At 28.6% G+C, this 16453-nt stretch overlaps 1 protein-coding gene across 1 annotated transcript; it reads right to left on the reverse strand.

The window, feature by feature from the left end:
- Positions 1-690: 690 nt before the first annotated feature.
- Positions 691-4507, reverse strand: LOC118058324 (calcium-dependent protein kinase 10). Its single transcript, XM_035071031.2, has 7 exons — positions 3647-4507; positions 3382-3525; positions 3118-3270; positions 2669-2784; positions 2396-2563; positions 1586-1816; positions 691-1417 (listed from the first exon to the last, which is right to left on the reverse strand). Exons 1-7 carry the CDS (start codon positions 4335-4337, stop codon positions 1244-1246), a joined length of 1677 nt encoding a protein of 558 aa, XP_034926922.1. The 5' UTR covers positions 4338-4507; the 3' UTR covers positions 691-1243.
- Between the last annotated feature and the right edge of the window lie 11946 nt (positions 4508-16453).

Genomic DNA, 16453 nt, shown 5'->3' on the forward strand with positions numbered 1-16453 from the left:
AATAAAAAAAATAACTTGATTTAACTAAGTTAAAATGTTAAAACTCGTGACTTTTATCGTGAGACCAAGATATCCCGATAAAAAACAAATCAAAACAAATTATGAAGCTCAATTACTAACCAATCCAATATTGAATAATAAAATTTTTAAAAAAATCAATTAAAAAAAAACATAGAAAACGACTTGAGTTAACTCAGGTTAACCTGTTAAGCACTATTCTCGGCTCGTAAGACCAACCCAATATTAAAGAATAAAATTATATAAAAAAATTAGTTAATAAAAAAAATCTTAGTTAACTAGGTTAACCCACTAAATCCACGATCCGAATAATAAAAATATGATAGCTAAATTAAAAAAATTTAATATTATAAGATAAAATTAAAAATTAAAATAATTAAAAAATCAAAGGAAAAAAAATTCTATTAAAATATAATAAATAGTGATAAAATAAAATCCCGCATTTTAGTTTATAATTAATAGTTCCATTTCTAGAATCGTTGAAATCTTCAAAACGGGATGCGTCATCAATTCGTGGACAATCAGGACACCAGACCCCAGTTCGTGCCTGTCGGGTTAAGACTTTTGGTTAATTCTGGGAAAAAACATTAATTTTTCAATATAATACATTTGGATCGGTTGGTTGGACACTGCAACAAGTAAGTAGCTGCAAGACTTTCTAACAAGCAAACCTCTACGTAAAGACAAAGTGAGTTATTTTCACATTCCCAATCAGGCTAGGTGTCTTCCTCGCTGATACAAGAGTCAAACTTCAGATGCTAGCGTCATATACAATGGCAACTCCTCTTGGCGATCTCAAAACTAAAAAACACTCGAGACATTAGCCCAAAACGGCGAAATTACCATTGCAAACTCGAATGGATTTTCTGCAGAGTCAAGAAAACACAGGAGGGGGGGGGGGTCATTGAACACCAGGAACCCAGGAAATATACAAGTAAAATGTGACATTAATTTGGAAACAGGGATCGCCCTGCCACCATTATACTGTGCTGCGTCTGACTACTGTAGGCCAACGAACTGTACCTCGGATGCATGCTTCATGCAGCCTAATGTGAATCCAATCTGTACCACTGATCCCACCAATATTCAGTCGTCTCTTGCACGGGAACAGATTGCTTTCATTTTGTGAAACACAAGATCAGGACTCTTCAAATATTGAATATATCAATGGCAGGGCGGAAACGTTATGTGAGTACAAGCAATACAAGATCAGGAACCCTCTAATTTAGACTGCAACTGATTGACCGGTAAGCGCATCGTGGAGATGCAATGAACCATCTTTCATCAGGTTAAGGCTCAAACTCTTGAACCTCTCCCTTGAATACTGTCGTGATGCCTTTCTCCAATCAGTTCCAGCTTTCATCATTGCAACAAACTCCTCATAGCTGATACAACCATCCTGAAAATAAATATGCAAATTACTATGAGACAGGTGGAGATAGATAACCTCTCGTACCATTTCAAGCTCCTCCAATTTGCATTAGCAGGATGGTTCAAAATTGCATAATTAGAAGCTGACGATTCTGAAAAATTGAATTATTAGAAAGACATGGAGACCAAGTCATACCTTGTCAGTGTCGACTTCACGCATGATGTCATTCAGCACATCATCATCAGTTTCCCCATATTCATCTGCTAATGCCTCTCGTAACTCATCTAATTCAATATATCCATTACCATCCTTGTCAAAAAACATGAATGCCCTGCGGAAATGCTCATCATTTTCCATCTTCTGCAAGTGAATTGTGACTGCCACAAACTCTCCATAGTCCAGTACACCGTTCCCATCAACATCTGCCTGAAGAAAAAAAGAACAATGTTACAGTCTACAAAAAAGCTTAAGATTAAAACTGAAAATTATCAAGACTAACCCGAAAATCAATTAGCCATTTCTTTGAGTGAGAGGATGTTGCAAGTAAGATACATATATGAGAGGATGTTGCAAGTAAAATACATATATGAAAATCAAACAGTGAAGAGTAGTGAGAAAACCGTGATATCCACTTCACGCATGATGTCAATCTCACAAATTCCAACAAATATATACAGTGTCATGAAGGATTGAAGCAAACAGTGCTAACAAGCATTGTTATGTTTAAGCTAGCTATTGTACACATTGACAAAGCCACAAGAGAAGGATAATTCTGAAGATTTCATGTAAAAACATTTTCCATAACAATTTAGCATCGCATGAAAAGATATCAAGTATTTAGTTATCCATATTTACAGAGTGCAGTGAGCAGCAAAGGAAGCATGCGCTATTCAATCCAAAAGCAGCAAAAGTGTTATCGGGACATGATAATTCATACATAATGCCAAATCAAAAAGTAAGCATAAATAGATTTGAACACAGAGAATGATAGACACAAGGATTTACCACTTCCATCAGCATCTTTATCTCTGGTTCAGCCAGTTGTGAACCAACCTTCCGAAGACCAGTCCTCAGTTCCTCATATGTTACTTTACCATCATTGTCAGTATCCATCAAAGCAAACATATCTCTGATTACTTCAACCTCTTCAACAGATAAGTGTTCCGCAATTACCTACAGCATTTAATTGGAAAAGGCATGTTCTCAACGGATTAATTTTGTTTCAAACTATGACAACGATCAGAATTTGAGCTGATAATTACACATAGAGATGCTTACCCGCAATGCTCTCTTCTTAAATCTATTCATCATAGAGAACTGCTTGAGCCTTGTCCTCACAATATCTCCTAATGGGACATTTGGAGCTTTCTTCGCATTTTGTAACCAGGGATGTTCTGTCACCAAATGAAAAGAAACGTAATAGTTAGATAGTGCAATTCTTTCACAAACACAAGCCAAAGAGCAGGATAGATTGATACACAGTTTTATTGCTAAGAATAATGTACACATCTAACAGCTTATGAAAATATAAGATTTTAAAGTTATCACCCAGTAACAAATGATTTATCACTAGTGAAGATGAGAAACCTATATCATTTCTCAGTCACAGTTAATCCTACAATGCCCCCAAACAATTTCCAATGTTTAGGGCTCAAGGCACCACCACTTCCCAAGCATAATGCTACCAAGAGAAAAAAATTCAGTTCAACAAGCTGTAAAGGACTTACCAAGAACCTGTTGAGCATTCAAGCGCTTACTGGGATCTGGCTCCAACATCTGTCGAACAAGACTTTTAGCATTCTCTGAAATCTGAGGCCATGGTTCCCTCTTAAAATCAATCACCCCTCTCAAAATGGCAAGAGCAACACCCTGCTCAGTCTCTGCCACAAGAAATCAAAAGGAAGAATAAATAAAAATCTGATGCCATCAAATCCCATAATATTCTAATCACCATGCTCCTTAACAATAACAAGGTCAACTGATAGACATGCCTGCCCAAAATGGAGGAACCCCACATAACAAAATATAAAGAATAACTCCGGCACTCCACACGTCAACCTCTGGTCCATAATTCCTCCTCAACACCTCTGGCGCCATATAATATGGACTGCCCACTATCTCTGAAAACCTCTCCCCTGTCAATACACAATTATCCACAAAGACAAATTTTTCCAGTTAATGAAACCCACCAAGACTCCAAATCTCAAAATCAAAAAGAGAAAAATCAACCCAGAAACAGAAACATCCACAACATACCTGGCTTAAAAAGCACAGACAAGCCGAAATCAATAGCCTTAAGAACAGAATTCTCCTTCTTATTAGCAAATAAAAAATTCTCAGGCTTCAAATCTCTATGTATTACCCCATTAGCATGACACATCCTAACAACTTCAGCAATGGTTCTGACCACATGGGCCGCAGCTCTCTCACTATAATGCCCTCTAGCCACTATCCTATCGAAAAGCTCACCTCCTTCACACAATTCCATAACTAAATGCACATTTTCATAATCCTCATACGTAGCTCTCAATTTAACAATGTTTGGATGCTCAGGCAAAGTAGACATGATTGCCACTTCTCTCCTAACATCCTCTATGTCCACAGCAGTCCTCAATTTCCTCTTCGAAATTGACTTGCATGCTAATGATTCTTTAGTCTCTCTGTCCGTACACAGGAACGTGATGCCGAATTCTCCACGACCCAGTTCACGGCCGAGTATGTACTTGTCGGAGATACGAAGGCGGTGGCTAAGTGAGACTGATGAGTCCTTTAGGACTCGGATCGGAGCCGGTGATGATCGGTTGTTGGTGGTGGTTTGGTCGTGGGGGTAGTCTTCTGAGTAAGGATTTGACTTTTTGTGGTTTTTTGATTTTTTGTTTCTGGTTTGGTGTTCGTTGATGTCTTCTGTTGTGGTGTCTGGTCTTACACAAGTGTTACAGTTTCCCATCCTACTCTACTTTTTTTTCTTTTTGTTGCTCGAAAGAAAGAGATAGAGAGAAACGGCGTTGTTGTTGTGGTGGCGGTGGTGGGGTGGTGGTCCGGTGGAAGAAGGGGAGGAGAAAACGCGGGGTTCAGTTGAGGAAAAGAGGTCTTTTTGAAAAATGTAAAGTAAACATGCTTTATGGTTAACCACATGATAATGTATTTATATTTTATTATTACCAAGTAAATGATGTACAAATACAAGTTTGGGATAATTCTTATATATATATTATTTTTTTTTTGCATTAGCTGACCTTATTTTTGAAAGGGAAAGTGTACTGGTAGGATTGTCGAGGCATTTTAGAGTTTTTTTAAATTTTATTTTGTTTTAAATTAAATTTTAAATTTTTTTTGGATAATTTTAACATATTGATATTAAAAATATGTTTTAAAATAAATTTTTTTATATATTTTTAAATTAAAAAAAATATTAAAAATAATTATTATCATCATTTCAAACACTATCTAAATATTCTTAATTGAATCTATATATGGATTGAGTTTTATTTTTAATTTTTAAAATATAATTTTATATTGATCTGGTTTTTTATTAAAAAAAAAATAACACCCTAATACTATAATTTAAATAAGAAAAAAAAACTATTAAAGTTAGTATTAATAAATGAATCTTGATCTAAAATTTCAACTTCATCATCATCATCATTACCATTACTAAATTATTATTAAACACTATACTACAGATCAAATTAATTTTTATTATTTTTTTTAATATAAAGGTGTTATTAACATGTTTCTTAAAATAATAATAAAAAAAAAATTCTATAATGAATGCATATTTGATGATACTTTTTTTAAATACTATGATGATGACATAAGATGATATTTTTTAATATTAAGATGATAACATATCGGATTAACTAAAATTAATATTGGTCAACCTGCAAAACTCGTGATTCAGGTCATGATAATATAATAATTTCATTGAAAATAAAGTAAAATAAATTAGAAAGCTTAATTTTCAATAAACAAGAATATTGATTTTTTTTTTTTAAAAAAAAGTAGCTTAAGTCAACCATAGTAAATCCATTAAACCTGTGAATTGAGTCATGATAAGTGGATTACCCCATAGAAAAGTAATTTAAAAAAAGTACAAAGCACAACTCTAAACCTATTTATTGTTGAAAAATGAAATCATAAAAGAAATATTTTTTTAAAAAAATAATATAAATCAATTTGGATTAACCCAAAAAACCTATGATTGAGATCATGAGATTGGGATAATTTAATAGAAAGGTAAATAAAAAAATTATGTTGTTAAATAATGAAATTTAAAAAAAAAATTAAAAAAAACCAAAATAAAACACTATTACAATAAAAGTATGTTTACAAGTGTGGCTACAATAATTAACCACACCTTTTATTGTTTTGATAATCCTAACCAATACATTTTTTTTCTATAGCCAAGAATACAATTTAGTAAACATTAAATTATCATACATACATACATACATACATACATACATACATACATATATATATATATATATATATATTATAATGTTTTGTTTTGTAAACAAAGTAGATTTTGATGGTACAGATGTATGCTTGTGATCCTCTCATAAGGGTCAAGTCACCAAATCCACAAGCTATTGGAAAATATTTGTAATCAACGAATCAAACAGCAGTAGACACCAAAGCTTTGAAGTTGAGTGATACGCTGACAAAGGGATATACACTTTTGTTAACGTGAATTCTTTATTTGGAAAGAATGGACATGCCTGAGCCGTTGATGTTACTTACTCTCTGTTTAATAGTATTCAATGTAGGGTTGGGATGTTCCTGGCCCAGAGTTGTTGAAGTAGGTCAACAATTGAGAACGAATGGTGGATACCGTTGACCAAGAGCCACCAAATTTTTATCAATATAGATATTAAATTTTTGTCAATATAATACGCTACGCCCTCCAAGCAAAACGGCATTCTTTCCTTTGCAGTGAGTAAGCGTTATCAAACTGTGATGTGCTTCTCTCCTTTACTTCTTTTAGGTGGGAACGTAATTTTTATCAATATAGATATTAATTCATTTTTTGATACAATTTATTGTGTTTTAAAAAAATTTAATTTTTTTATTATTTTAAATTAATATATTTTTAGTATTTTTAGATTATTTTAATGCGTTGATATCAAAAATAATTTTTAAAAAATAAAAAAAAATATTATTTTGATACATTTCTGAATAAAAACACTTTAAAAGATAACCGCAACTACATTTCCAAATATACTCTTAAACTCTGAATTATTTATATATAAATTTTTTATTAATATTTTTTAAAATCACATAAAATTTAATTTTTTATATTTTTAAATGGTTTTAATGTGTTGATATTATTTTTAAAATAAAAAATATTATTATAATATATTTTTAAATAAAAAATAATTTAAAAAATAAATATTACCAAACATCTATTCCATACCTAATTCTAGTGGAATAACAGGGTTTTGCCGTATTGGGAGCGAGACCCAGTCACATCCAAGGTCAGCTATAGGTGCATAGTACCATTGCCTGTTTACTTGGAGAATATTAAGATTCTCTAATCTAAGGACTTTTCCTTGGATCCTAGATATCCATGCTCATTTTATTTTATTTTATTTTATTTCTCTTATATTTTTTTATTAATTACAAGAAGAAAAATTAAGAAAAAGAAAAAAATGACATTAAACTCAAACCGAAGCCCGATAATGATATCATTAATATCTTTAAAAAAATTTCAACAAAATAAATCTAACAATACAAAAAAAAAAAAATCGTGAATGAATTAAGTCACATGAGCAATCCAAAAATATTAAGACTCACTTGTTTTTAAGCTATTCATGTAGCCCACTCTAATCATTATTGATGATTTTTTTAGTATTGTTAGATTTGTCTCGTCAATATCTTTTCAACGACATTAATAGTGTCATTATTGAAGTTTTGATATGTCTCTGAATTTTTCTTTTTTATTAAATCTCATATCCAATAATTTTACAATTTAAAAAAATTATGAATAAAACTTGTGACTCATGAATTACTTTCTAAATTATATTATTTCTCTTGAGTTTTTTTTAACTGTGTTAATTTATCAATCTTTTCTTTTCTAGAATCATTAAAAAAAAAAACTCATGATTTAAGTAAGAAGGAATGATTAAACTTCTTTGCTCAAAAGCTAATTAATGGCATGATTACACAAGCCGAGTCTTTTTTATCCCCCAAACCCCACCTCTCCATCTTTAAACCAATCAATGCATTGTGCTTCTTGTTTAAATTTCATTAAAGAAATGTTTTCTTGCTGTAGTTGAATTCAATCCCACGCGTAGAACTAACTGCTTAAGAATATAATTATAATTATTTTTTAAAATATTTTACATTTAAAAATATATTAAAATAATATTTTTTTATTTTTAAAAAATTACTTTTGACATTAGGAAAATAATTTAAAAACAAAAAAAAAATTAATTTAAAGCAAAGAAAAAAATAAATTTTTTATTTTTTTTAAAATACTTTCAAAATACAAAAAAAAAAAAACAGAAATAAATTCAATAATTTTCTTATTTTAAATGGCTTTCATGTGAAGATTACTTGAGAAACTATTACAAAGAGTGACAACAATAGCTACGAGAATCATCATAATTAAATGATATTTATTATTTTAACAACCAAAGCAACTACCCCATATGTCTCTTAATGCTCTCAAGCATTTTATTTGTGATAAATAATTAGGGTTTCCTAGATTCTGCAATTACGTGTATTTTCCCCTTCATTTTTAAAGAAAAATATGTAAAGTATAATTTTCAGTCCATTTATTAATTACGAAATTTTTTTTAGGTTGATGGTTGTTAGTCTTTGTGGTCACGTTGGAGTTGATAAAAGTGGTTGTTTAGGAGAATAATAATAATTTTTTTAAAGTATTTTTTTTGTTTAAAAATATATTAAAATAATATTTTTTTTTATCAACATAACAAAAAAATTTGAAAACATAAAAAACAAAATTAATTTAAAGTAAAGAATAAAAATATAAAAATATAATTTTTTTAAAAAATATTTTTAAAATATAAAAACAAACTGTTACTAATTCCAGATAGATAAAGTTTTGCAAGTTGTGTGATGCAAGAGAGAGAAAAAATAGCTTTAATAGAGAGTTATGATAATAAATGATCTATATTTATTGTAAATCGGCTTACAATGTTGTGAGGTGGGTATTTATTGTGAGAGAGGGTGACCATATTATCTATACTTTGATTATTGAATTTCACCTAGGCATAAAAAAACCTAGGCTATTTAAGGTTAAATTGTTTTAGGGCTTGTTGTTTGCTGGAAAATAGTTTTTTTTTAGAAAATAAATTTTGAAAAAGTGAATTATTTCTCGATATTTGGTAGTTAAATGAAAAAATAAGTTGGAAAACACTTTTCAATGTTTGATTATGTCATGGAAAATGAGCTGAAAAATAACTTATTGATGTTTAATTTTTTTTTCAAGTTTATTAAAATAACGAGGAATAAATCTTACAAATTAAAAGGTTGAATGAGAATGAAATTGAAAACAAATATAATTTCATAAATTATGTCAAATAAATTAAATAATAATCAAAATAATAGAGATCAAATCAAAAAAATAAAAAAAAAATTGAAAGATGAAGAAATTAAAATAATAATAATAATTATTATTTCATAAATTATTTCAAATAAAATAAATAACAATCAAAAGAATAAGGATCAAATTTGATAGATAATAAATTTTAATTAAAAAATGATAAGAAAAAACAAATAACAATTATAAAAATGAGGAACAAAGTTAGTATAAAAATTAAATTCTAAAGGATGAAATTGAAAAAAATATTTAAAATAAAATATATATAGTAAAAAATTTGAGAATCAAATTTAATATAATTAATAAATAATATAATATTTTTAATTTTTTTACAGTTTTGGGTGAGGGATGCTAGAACAAGACACTAGCTATTCAAAAGAGCCTACCACAGATTTTAGTAAGGAGGTGTAATAGCAGTAGACAAATAAAAAATTAGGCCAGCCTAGTGAAGAACAATCAAATAGAACTTCGCTCAAGCAACAAATGAACAGCCTAAAAACATGTCTGACTGCACTTGGGGTCTTAGCCCAGTGGTTGAAAGGACTTGTTTTCTTTCTTTGCATCCTGGGTTCAAACCTCATCGTGCACGCCTGCCACCCCCGCGGTGTCTTATATGCTCACTGGGTTTGCAGGATGTTCAGTGAGCCGTGGGATTAGTCATGGTACGCGCAAGTTGGCCCGGATACCTACGTAAATCAAAAAAAAAAAAAACATGTCTGACTTCCGAAACACTTCAAAACCCACAAGGAAGGGCATTTCATAAAAAGCAGGCATGGTAAGAAAAATAAAAGGGCAAGCATAGCTATGAAGTAAATCTTTCACTAGTTATACGTATAGACAAAGTTTGTAATAAGCTAAGACAAGAGAAAAACAAGAAAACAAATCAGCTCAAAAATACAATGCATGAACAAGTTGTGAATTTATATTTGTTTATGATCAGATAGCAAGAAATTAAATGACAACATAAAATTTCATAGAAAATTTTGTTTGCTATATATAATTAAAGATTGGTTTCTATATATAATTTTGTTTATTTTTATGTTTTTAAAATGATTTTAAAAAAATTTAAAATTTATTTTTTTATTTAAAATTAATATTTTTTAGTGTTTTCAAATTATTTTAATGTGCTAATATCAAAAATAATTTTTTAAAAATAAATAATATTTTAAAAAATAATTACAATCACATTTTCAAATAGTTGTGAAAACATAATGTTGGCAAGCACAGTAAATAAGTTATAACTCAAAATACATAGTCATCTCAAGTATTTCTCATGCAGCTCATATTTTTTATTGAATTATCTCAACCTTATAATTTAGATTGTAAGTTTAATAGTATTCAATATGTTAACTCGAGTTATTTTTTTGTTTTATTTTTTTTATTTCACCTTTTAATATTAAATTTATTAAAAATTAAGTTTTATAATTTGTTTTAATTTGCTCTTTATAGGATTATCATGATCTTATGATCTGGTATGTAAATTAATGGGTGGACCTGTATCGATCCAATATATTAATATCTCAATGTTTATATAAAAAAATTCTCATCTTAAATATTTATTTCGAGTCAAGCTATATTTTTTATTAGTTATTCAGATTGTTTTTAAACTTGTCAAGATAAAAAAAATCATATTATATCAATCTCTATATAATTTAATTTGTTTTCTACTAAAAAAAATTAATAATAAAATTCAACTTACAGTGTAGCGCGTACAGTTAACAAGTTAATATCCAAAAACAAGAATTATATTTGTAACATAGAAACAAGCTAGTATGCCTTTTCCATCCGCGCAGATAAAAAAACACACAATTTACGATAACAAAAACTAAAGCTAAGCCTGTTAATAAAATATATTTAATTTTGTGTTCTCTAAATCTATTGAAACAAAACAAAGAATAAATTCAATTAATTAATATATTTTTTTTATTGTTTGAGAAATAAATTTGTGAAAAACCATTCTAAGTACATACATTTGCAGGCATTTTGAAAAGGTCTATTAATATTGTAAGTTATTTTATAAAGAAGCATTGCATACATCATTTTTTTTTATCATAACATTGTATCATCATAATATCACATATTTATATTATTTTATGATTCAGTTTATGCATGGACAACAACAATTATACCTTTAATTTATGATTCTTATTCATCCCTCCTTAGACATTAAAAAAATCTTAAGATAATCTCTTGTCATCTTCTCCTAATTAATTGTTAAAGAGAAATTATATTTTATCTATATAAAGTCAACATAAAAATACAATTTTATGTTAACTCCTGATTTATAATTTGATGTTAGGAAAAATTACTCACCGGATTAAATTATTTTTAAAACCGTAGCTACATAGTTAATTTAAAATGAAATCTATGAGGGCTTTATATATATATATATATATATATATATATATATAAAAATGAAATCTATGAAGGCTTGCATACGCATTTTTGTTTGTGGGCATGCAACTTCTCAATTTACAAAGATTTTATTTGTTTGATCTAAAACTATTATACATATGAATAAATATGTTCTAAACTATTATTGAATAAATATATTTTCTAAACTATATATTATACATATGAATAAGATATCCAAAACATTTTAATCAAACAATAAAATGAAATTTTCATTTATGAATATTGTAGACAAATATCTTTTCATGTTCTCATGATGTAATTTTTTTCATATAATTTATATTTGTTAATTTTAAAATATATAATCGGATTACCTAAATGTTTTATCTCTGTTTGCTCCCAAATTAATAGATTGCAACTTGACCCATTATTCACGTGGAAACAGAAGGGAGCAACAATGCTCATTATTTTTTAAACTCAAATTATTTTTCTTATATCTTAGTTAATTTATTTTTTATACTAGATAATTATATTTGATAGGATTTTTATCTAAAAAGCTATTTGAGTTTGAATTCTAAACCAAGTAGAATAAGAAAGTTTTATGTGCAAAAAATATTATCTCCTCATATCAATAAACATGTCTTTCAATTAATTATGTTTTATTGAAATCAATTTGGTAACTTGAATTAAATCCATTTATGCATTCCCTTTTAACTTTTGTTTTTATCGGTATCACTTTTCTAAGAATAAAGGGCTATAATATTCTATATGTAATGCAAAAATAAAATAATTGAATCGAATTGCATATGATTATTAGTGTCGTACCCTTCACGAGAGCGCGACATCATGACAACCATTTTCATGTGGGTTGAGAGGTCTTTGGTAGGATAAAAAATCATCACTAGAAATCCTAATTGGTTTTTAAAGATTCTAGACAAGGAATTGATTGCGTAAATGAAAGATATTTGCACTCTTAATATTCTTTACATAAGGTAAGCTGCATCATTTTTCTTTGTTTGTGGTTGTTATGGTCTAATGTTGTTTCTATTTCTATCAGTGTATCTATAAAAGGGATTGCTATGATGAACAAACCCTGGTTTCTTAGGTCAAAAACTTGATCTAAAAGATCTCAATTTAAAAATATATTAGAAGAAAGCAAGTTCATTCATAACTCATGTGTCACGAAAGAGTTGAAGTTAGAAATCTAAACAGATTTGGTGACTATTGAAATTTTACCTTTTTCTTTGGTGTTTTGAATATCCATGACTCATGTACCATGGGATACAAGTTGAAATAATTAAGCATCAAACATCAACGATTATCAATCAATAATCATGATTTGATCAAAATAGGTTTCGGTGCAAAAACAAAACTCAAGATTAAAAATAAAAAAACAATTATTGATGGAAACTAACCATAGATTATTAATTAATCAAGTTTGCAAATTTATTGGTGCAAAGAATTGGACCAAAACTAGTTTAAATCATGAAGCTAAGACAATGGTTGAAATCAAGGGTGAAGTTAAAAAAAATTTAAAGTTTAATGGATAATTAAGAGTCAATTTGTATAAATTCAAGATTAAAGATTAAAATGAAAAAAACGCTAAAATTCAGAGGTGACATTGAAGTTTGATAAGGGAAAAATTGCATAAAATTAAAAGTTTAGGGTCAATTAAAAGTGCAAGAAAGAGATTAAAAGCTAGAGGACCAAATTGAACTTTGGTTAAATCCCTAAATTAAAACCTTAAAAGCCAAATTGACACCATAATAGTTGCAACATCGTCCCAAAGTTGCCAACCCAACCAACCCTTATGTAGCAACTTTTTCAGGCCATAATGATAATTTTGAGTCAACGGCTAAGATCCTTTGGGGCTGAATCAATGGCCAAGATTTGACACTATTAAAGACAAAATATCCCGCGTCCACCCCTGTAAATAGGGGTGGATCTCATGGTCTGAGGAAAGGAGGCTCAGAAGCCAAAGTTGAGAAAAAACTCACTCTACCTAATTTTTCTTTCCCCCCTCTCGACTATCACTTTGGTTATTTTTTATGTCGCGTCTCAGTTGTTGTTATCACCACCAACCATACTTTGGTCTTTCTGACAACACCAGGAATGACTCTAGCAACCATTTGCTTCCGCCTAGGTAAGCCTTCTTCTTTTTCTTCTTAACACCCCCCGCTACATGGAAAATTTGATTTATATATGTTTGTGTGAAAATTAAATAATAATTCTAAATTATCTTTAAAAATTAAATAAATATTATAAATTAGTTAAATAATACACATGCTCAAGTTTAATAAAAAAAACTAATATATTTTAAAACACATATAAAAATAAACAATTCTTTATATTTGATTTAGTTATATTTCGAGTTTCAGTTCAATGACCATGAAAACCACAAACAAAACAATTATTCGGTTATTATCCATAATTCAATTATATTCATTTTTCAACTAAGGCCCTGTTTGTTTGCTGGAAAGTAGTTTCCTTTTAGAAAGTGAAATTCCGGGGAAAGTGAATTCCGGGAAACTATTTTCTGATGTTTGGTAGTGTACTGGAAAATAAGTTGGAAAACACTTTCCAGTATTTGGTTATGTCATGGAAAATGAGCTGGAAAATATCTTATTAATATTTTATTTTTCTCAAGTTTATTAAAATAATGAGGAACAAATCTTACAAGTTAAAAAGTTGAATGAGAATGAAATTGAAAAAAAAAAATATAATTTCATAAATTATCTCAAATAAAATAAATAATAATCAAAATAATAGAGATCAAATCTAAAAAATTAAAAAAAATAAAAGATGAAGAAATTAAAATAATAATAATCAACATTTCATAAATTATTTCAAATATAATAAGTTATAATAAAAAGAATGAGGACCAAATTTGATAGATAAAAAATTTCAATTAAAAAATGATAAGGAAAAAGCAAATAGCAATTATAAAAATAAGGACCAAAGTTAATATAAAAATAAAATTTTAAGAGATGAAATTGAAAAATAAATATTCAAAACAAAATATATACAGTAATCAAAATTTTGAGGATCAAATTTGATATAATCAGCAAATAATGACATTTCTAAATTTTTCACAACTTCCAGAAAGTGTTTCCCCTCCAAATTTTTTAGGAAAATACTTTCCTGAAAACCAAGCTAAATTTTTCTTTTACTGGAAAGTGTTTTCCATTGACTAACTTTTCTACTGGCAAACAAACACAAGAAAGTTTGGAAAATGATTTCTCGGAAATCACTTTCCGGAAAACAAACACAGCTAAAGGGAAAATACTTTTCTAAAAACCAAGTCAAATTTTTTTTTGACTTAAATTGATTGGAAATTGTTTTCCGTTGACCGGAAAGTATTTTTCCTTGACTTTCCTTTGACCGGAAAGTGTTTTTTCGTTAATCAACTTTTCTAATAACTAATAATTATAAAAAAATTTAAAAAATAATTTTTTAAAAACTACTTTTCCAGAAACAACCATAGCCTAATAAATTTTAAACAGCCGATTTGTTCCGGGTGGCTGAACCTTTCAGAAAACCAGTAGCCATCGCCATCCGCCGGCAGTGAAAAAATCCATTTGCTTCTCAAAAGACGAGACCGACAGTGTAAAGTTGGAGGCGTTGAGACCACCAGAGTGGAGGGAAGCTGGCTGCATGTTAGCCAGTCAGTCAGCCAGTGTTCTGAGTTCCAGCGACAGCGAGTAGTACATTTACCTAACAAATTGTGAGGGTACGATCGCGAGTACAATGAAGAATAAACGTGGCAACAAAATATCGGGCCCTGGATCACGAGATTTTTAAAAATGATCTTTTTATTGTATTTCTAGAAGCAGACCTTTATATTTATTATACGTGTCGTGTTCGTATATCTTATATTTGAGGATGATAATGGGTACACGAATGTCACCATTTACAATATCCATATCTAATTTCAAACATAAATTTTTCATTTTAAACTTATAATATATAAAAAAAATAGCCTCTAAGAATTTCTTTCCGAATCTAAACTGATAATATATATAAAAAAGTTATACAGATGTTTTATATAATATATACATCTTCATGAATATCTTATAAATATTATAGATATTTATATTAAATAACTTCTAACTTATATATTTATAAGATATCTATATAAAATATTAATATTAAAAAAATCTATATAAACATAGTTTTTATCTCTCTAGATTGAAGATCTATTAGAACTCATTTTTCTAGATTTTATATCTTTATATAATATATATTCTAAAAAAAATAAATCTAATACAAGATTTAAAACAATGTTTAAAGAATATTTAAGCTGAAAAAATATTTATTCTTTCTCACATGAAGAATAAACACTATAATGAACTTAAATTTTAGAGTGTTGTGTTTTTTCTGGTGTTATTGGAAGCACCAAATCTTTTTGAATCTATTTTTATAAAGCTAAACCCGACTTTTTATATCAAGTATTATCCTAACCTAAACAGGTAAAAAAAATAATTCATTTTCAATCAAATTAATTTAAGTTAGTTTCCAGGAAATTCGGGGTAATAATTTGAGCTTGAGCAACAAGAAACGAAACATTTGACATGTCGACTACATCTCTCAGCCCTCCACGTGTGCGTGTATAACTGGAAATCGTCTTCTGTATCGAATCTATTTCATCAATTTTACAGAGACAACATGGTAATTGACTTTTATTTATTTCTTTATTTTCCTGAGAGAGAGACAATTATTAAATGAAATGGACTGGCACTCGTGGGACTTGTTCAACCTTGAATATTCTAGAATTGACCACGTAACAAAAATAAATTAATCAAAGGAAATAATAATAATAATAATAATAATAATAATAAAAAGAAAAAGAAGGAGCAATCCCGCGTGGGATGCAGCCTCAACGGAATATAAGGAAATGTACTTGTCATAGAAAAAGGGTCCCAAATTAATATTAATTAGCTTGGAAAAATTACCCTAACATCTTGTAATTACATATTTTTTCATCTTATCTAAATTACAGTTTACTTGTCAATATCAGTTTAAAAAAATAATGAAAAATAACAAATTATCCTAGAATATAATAAATCATCACACAGAAATAACAAGTCAAATTTCTAAACCCTAACCCTAACCCTAAATTCTCAATTACAAATCACAATAAAGAG

Source organism: Populus alba, chromosome 15 (genome assembly GCF_005239225.2).
Source record: "Populus alba chromosome 15, ASM523922v2, whole genome shotgun sequence".
NCBI lineage: Eukaryota > Viridiplantae > Streptophyta > Magnoliopsida > Malpighiales > Salicaceae > Populus > Populus alba.

What these genes read in the sequence shown, in the direction of transcription:
- LOC118058324 (XM_035071031.2), bottom strand. Translation starts at nt 4,337, where the DNA reads ATGGGAAACTGTAACACTTGTGTAAGACCAGACACCACAACAGAAGAC. An exon ending in GAATGCTCAACAGGTTCTTG is followed by an intron (nt 2,785 to 3,117) that starts GTAAGTCCTTTA and finishes ATTTGGTGACAG; the next exon opens with AACATCCCTGGTTACAAAAT. An exon ending in TAAAGATGCTGATGGAAGTG is followed by an intron (nt 1,817 to 2,395) that starts GTAAATCCTTGT and finishes TTTTTTCTTCAG; the next exon opens with GCAGATGTTGATGGGAACGG.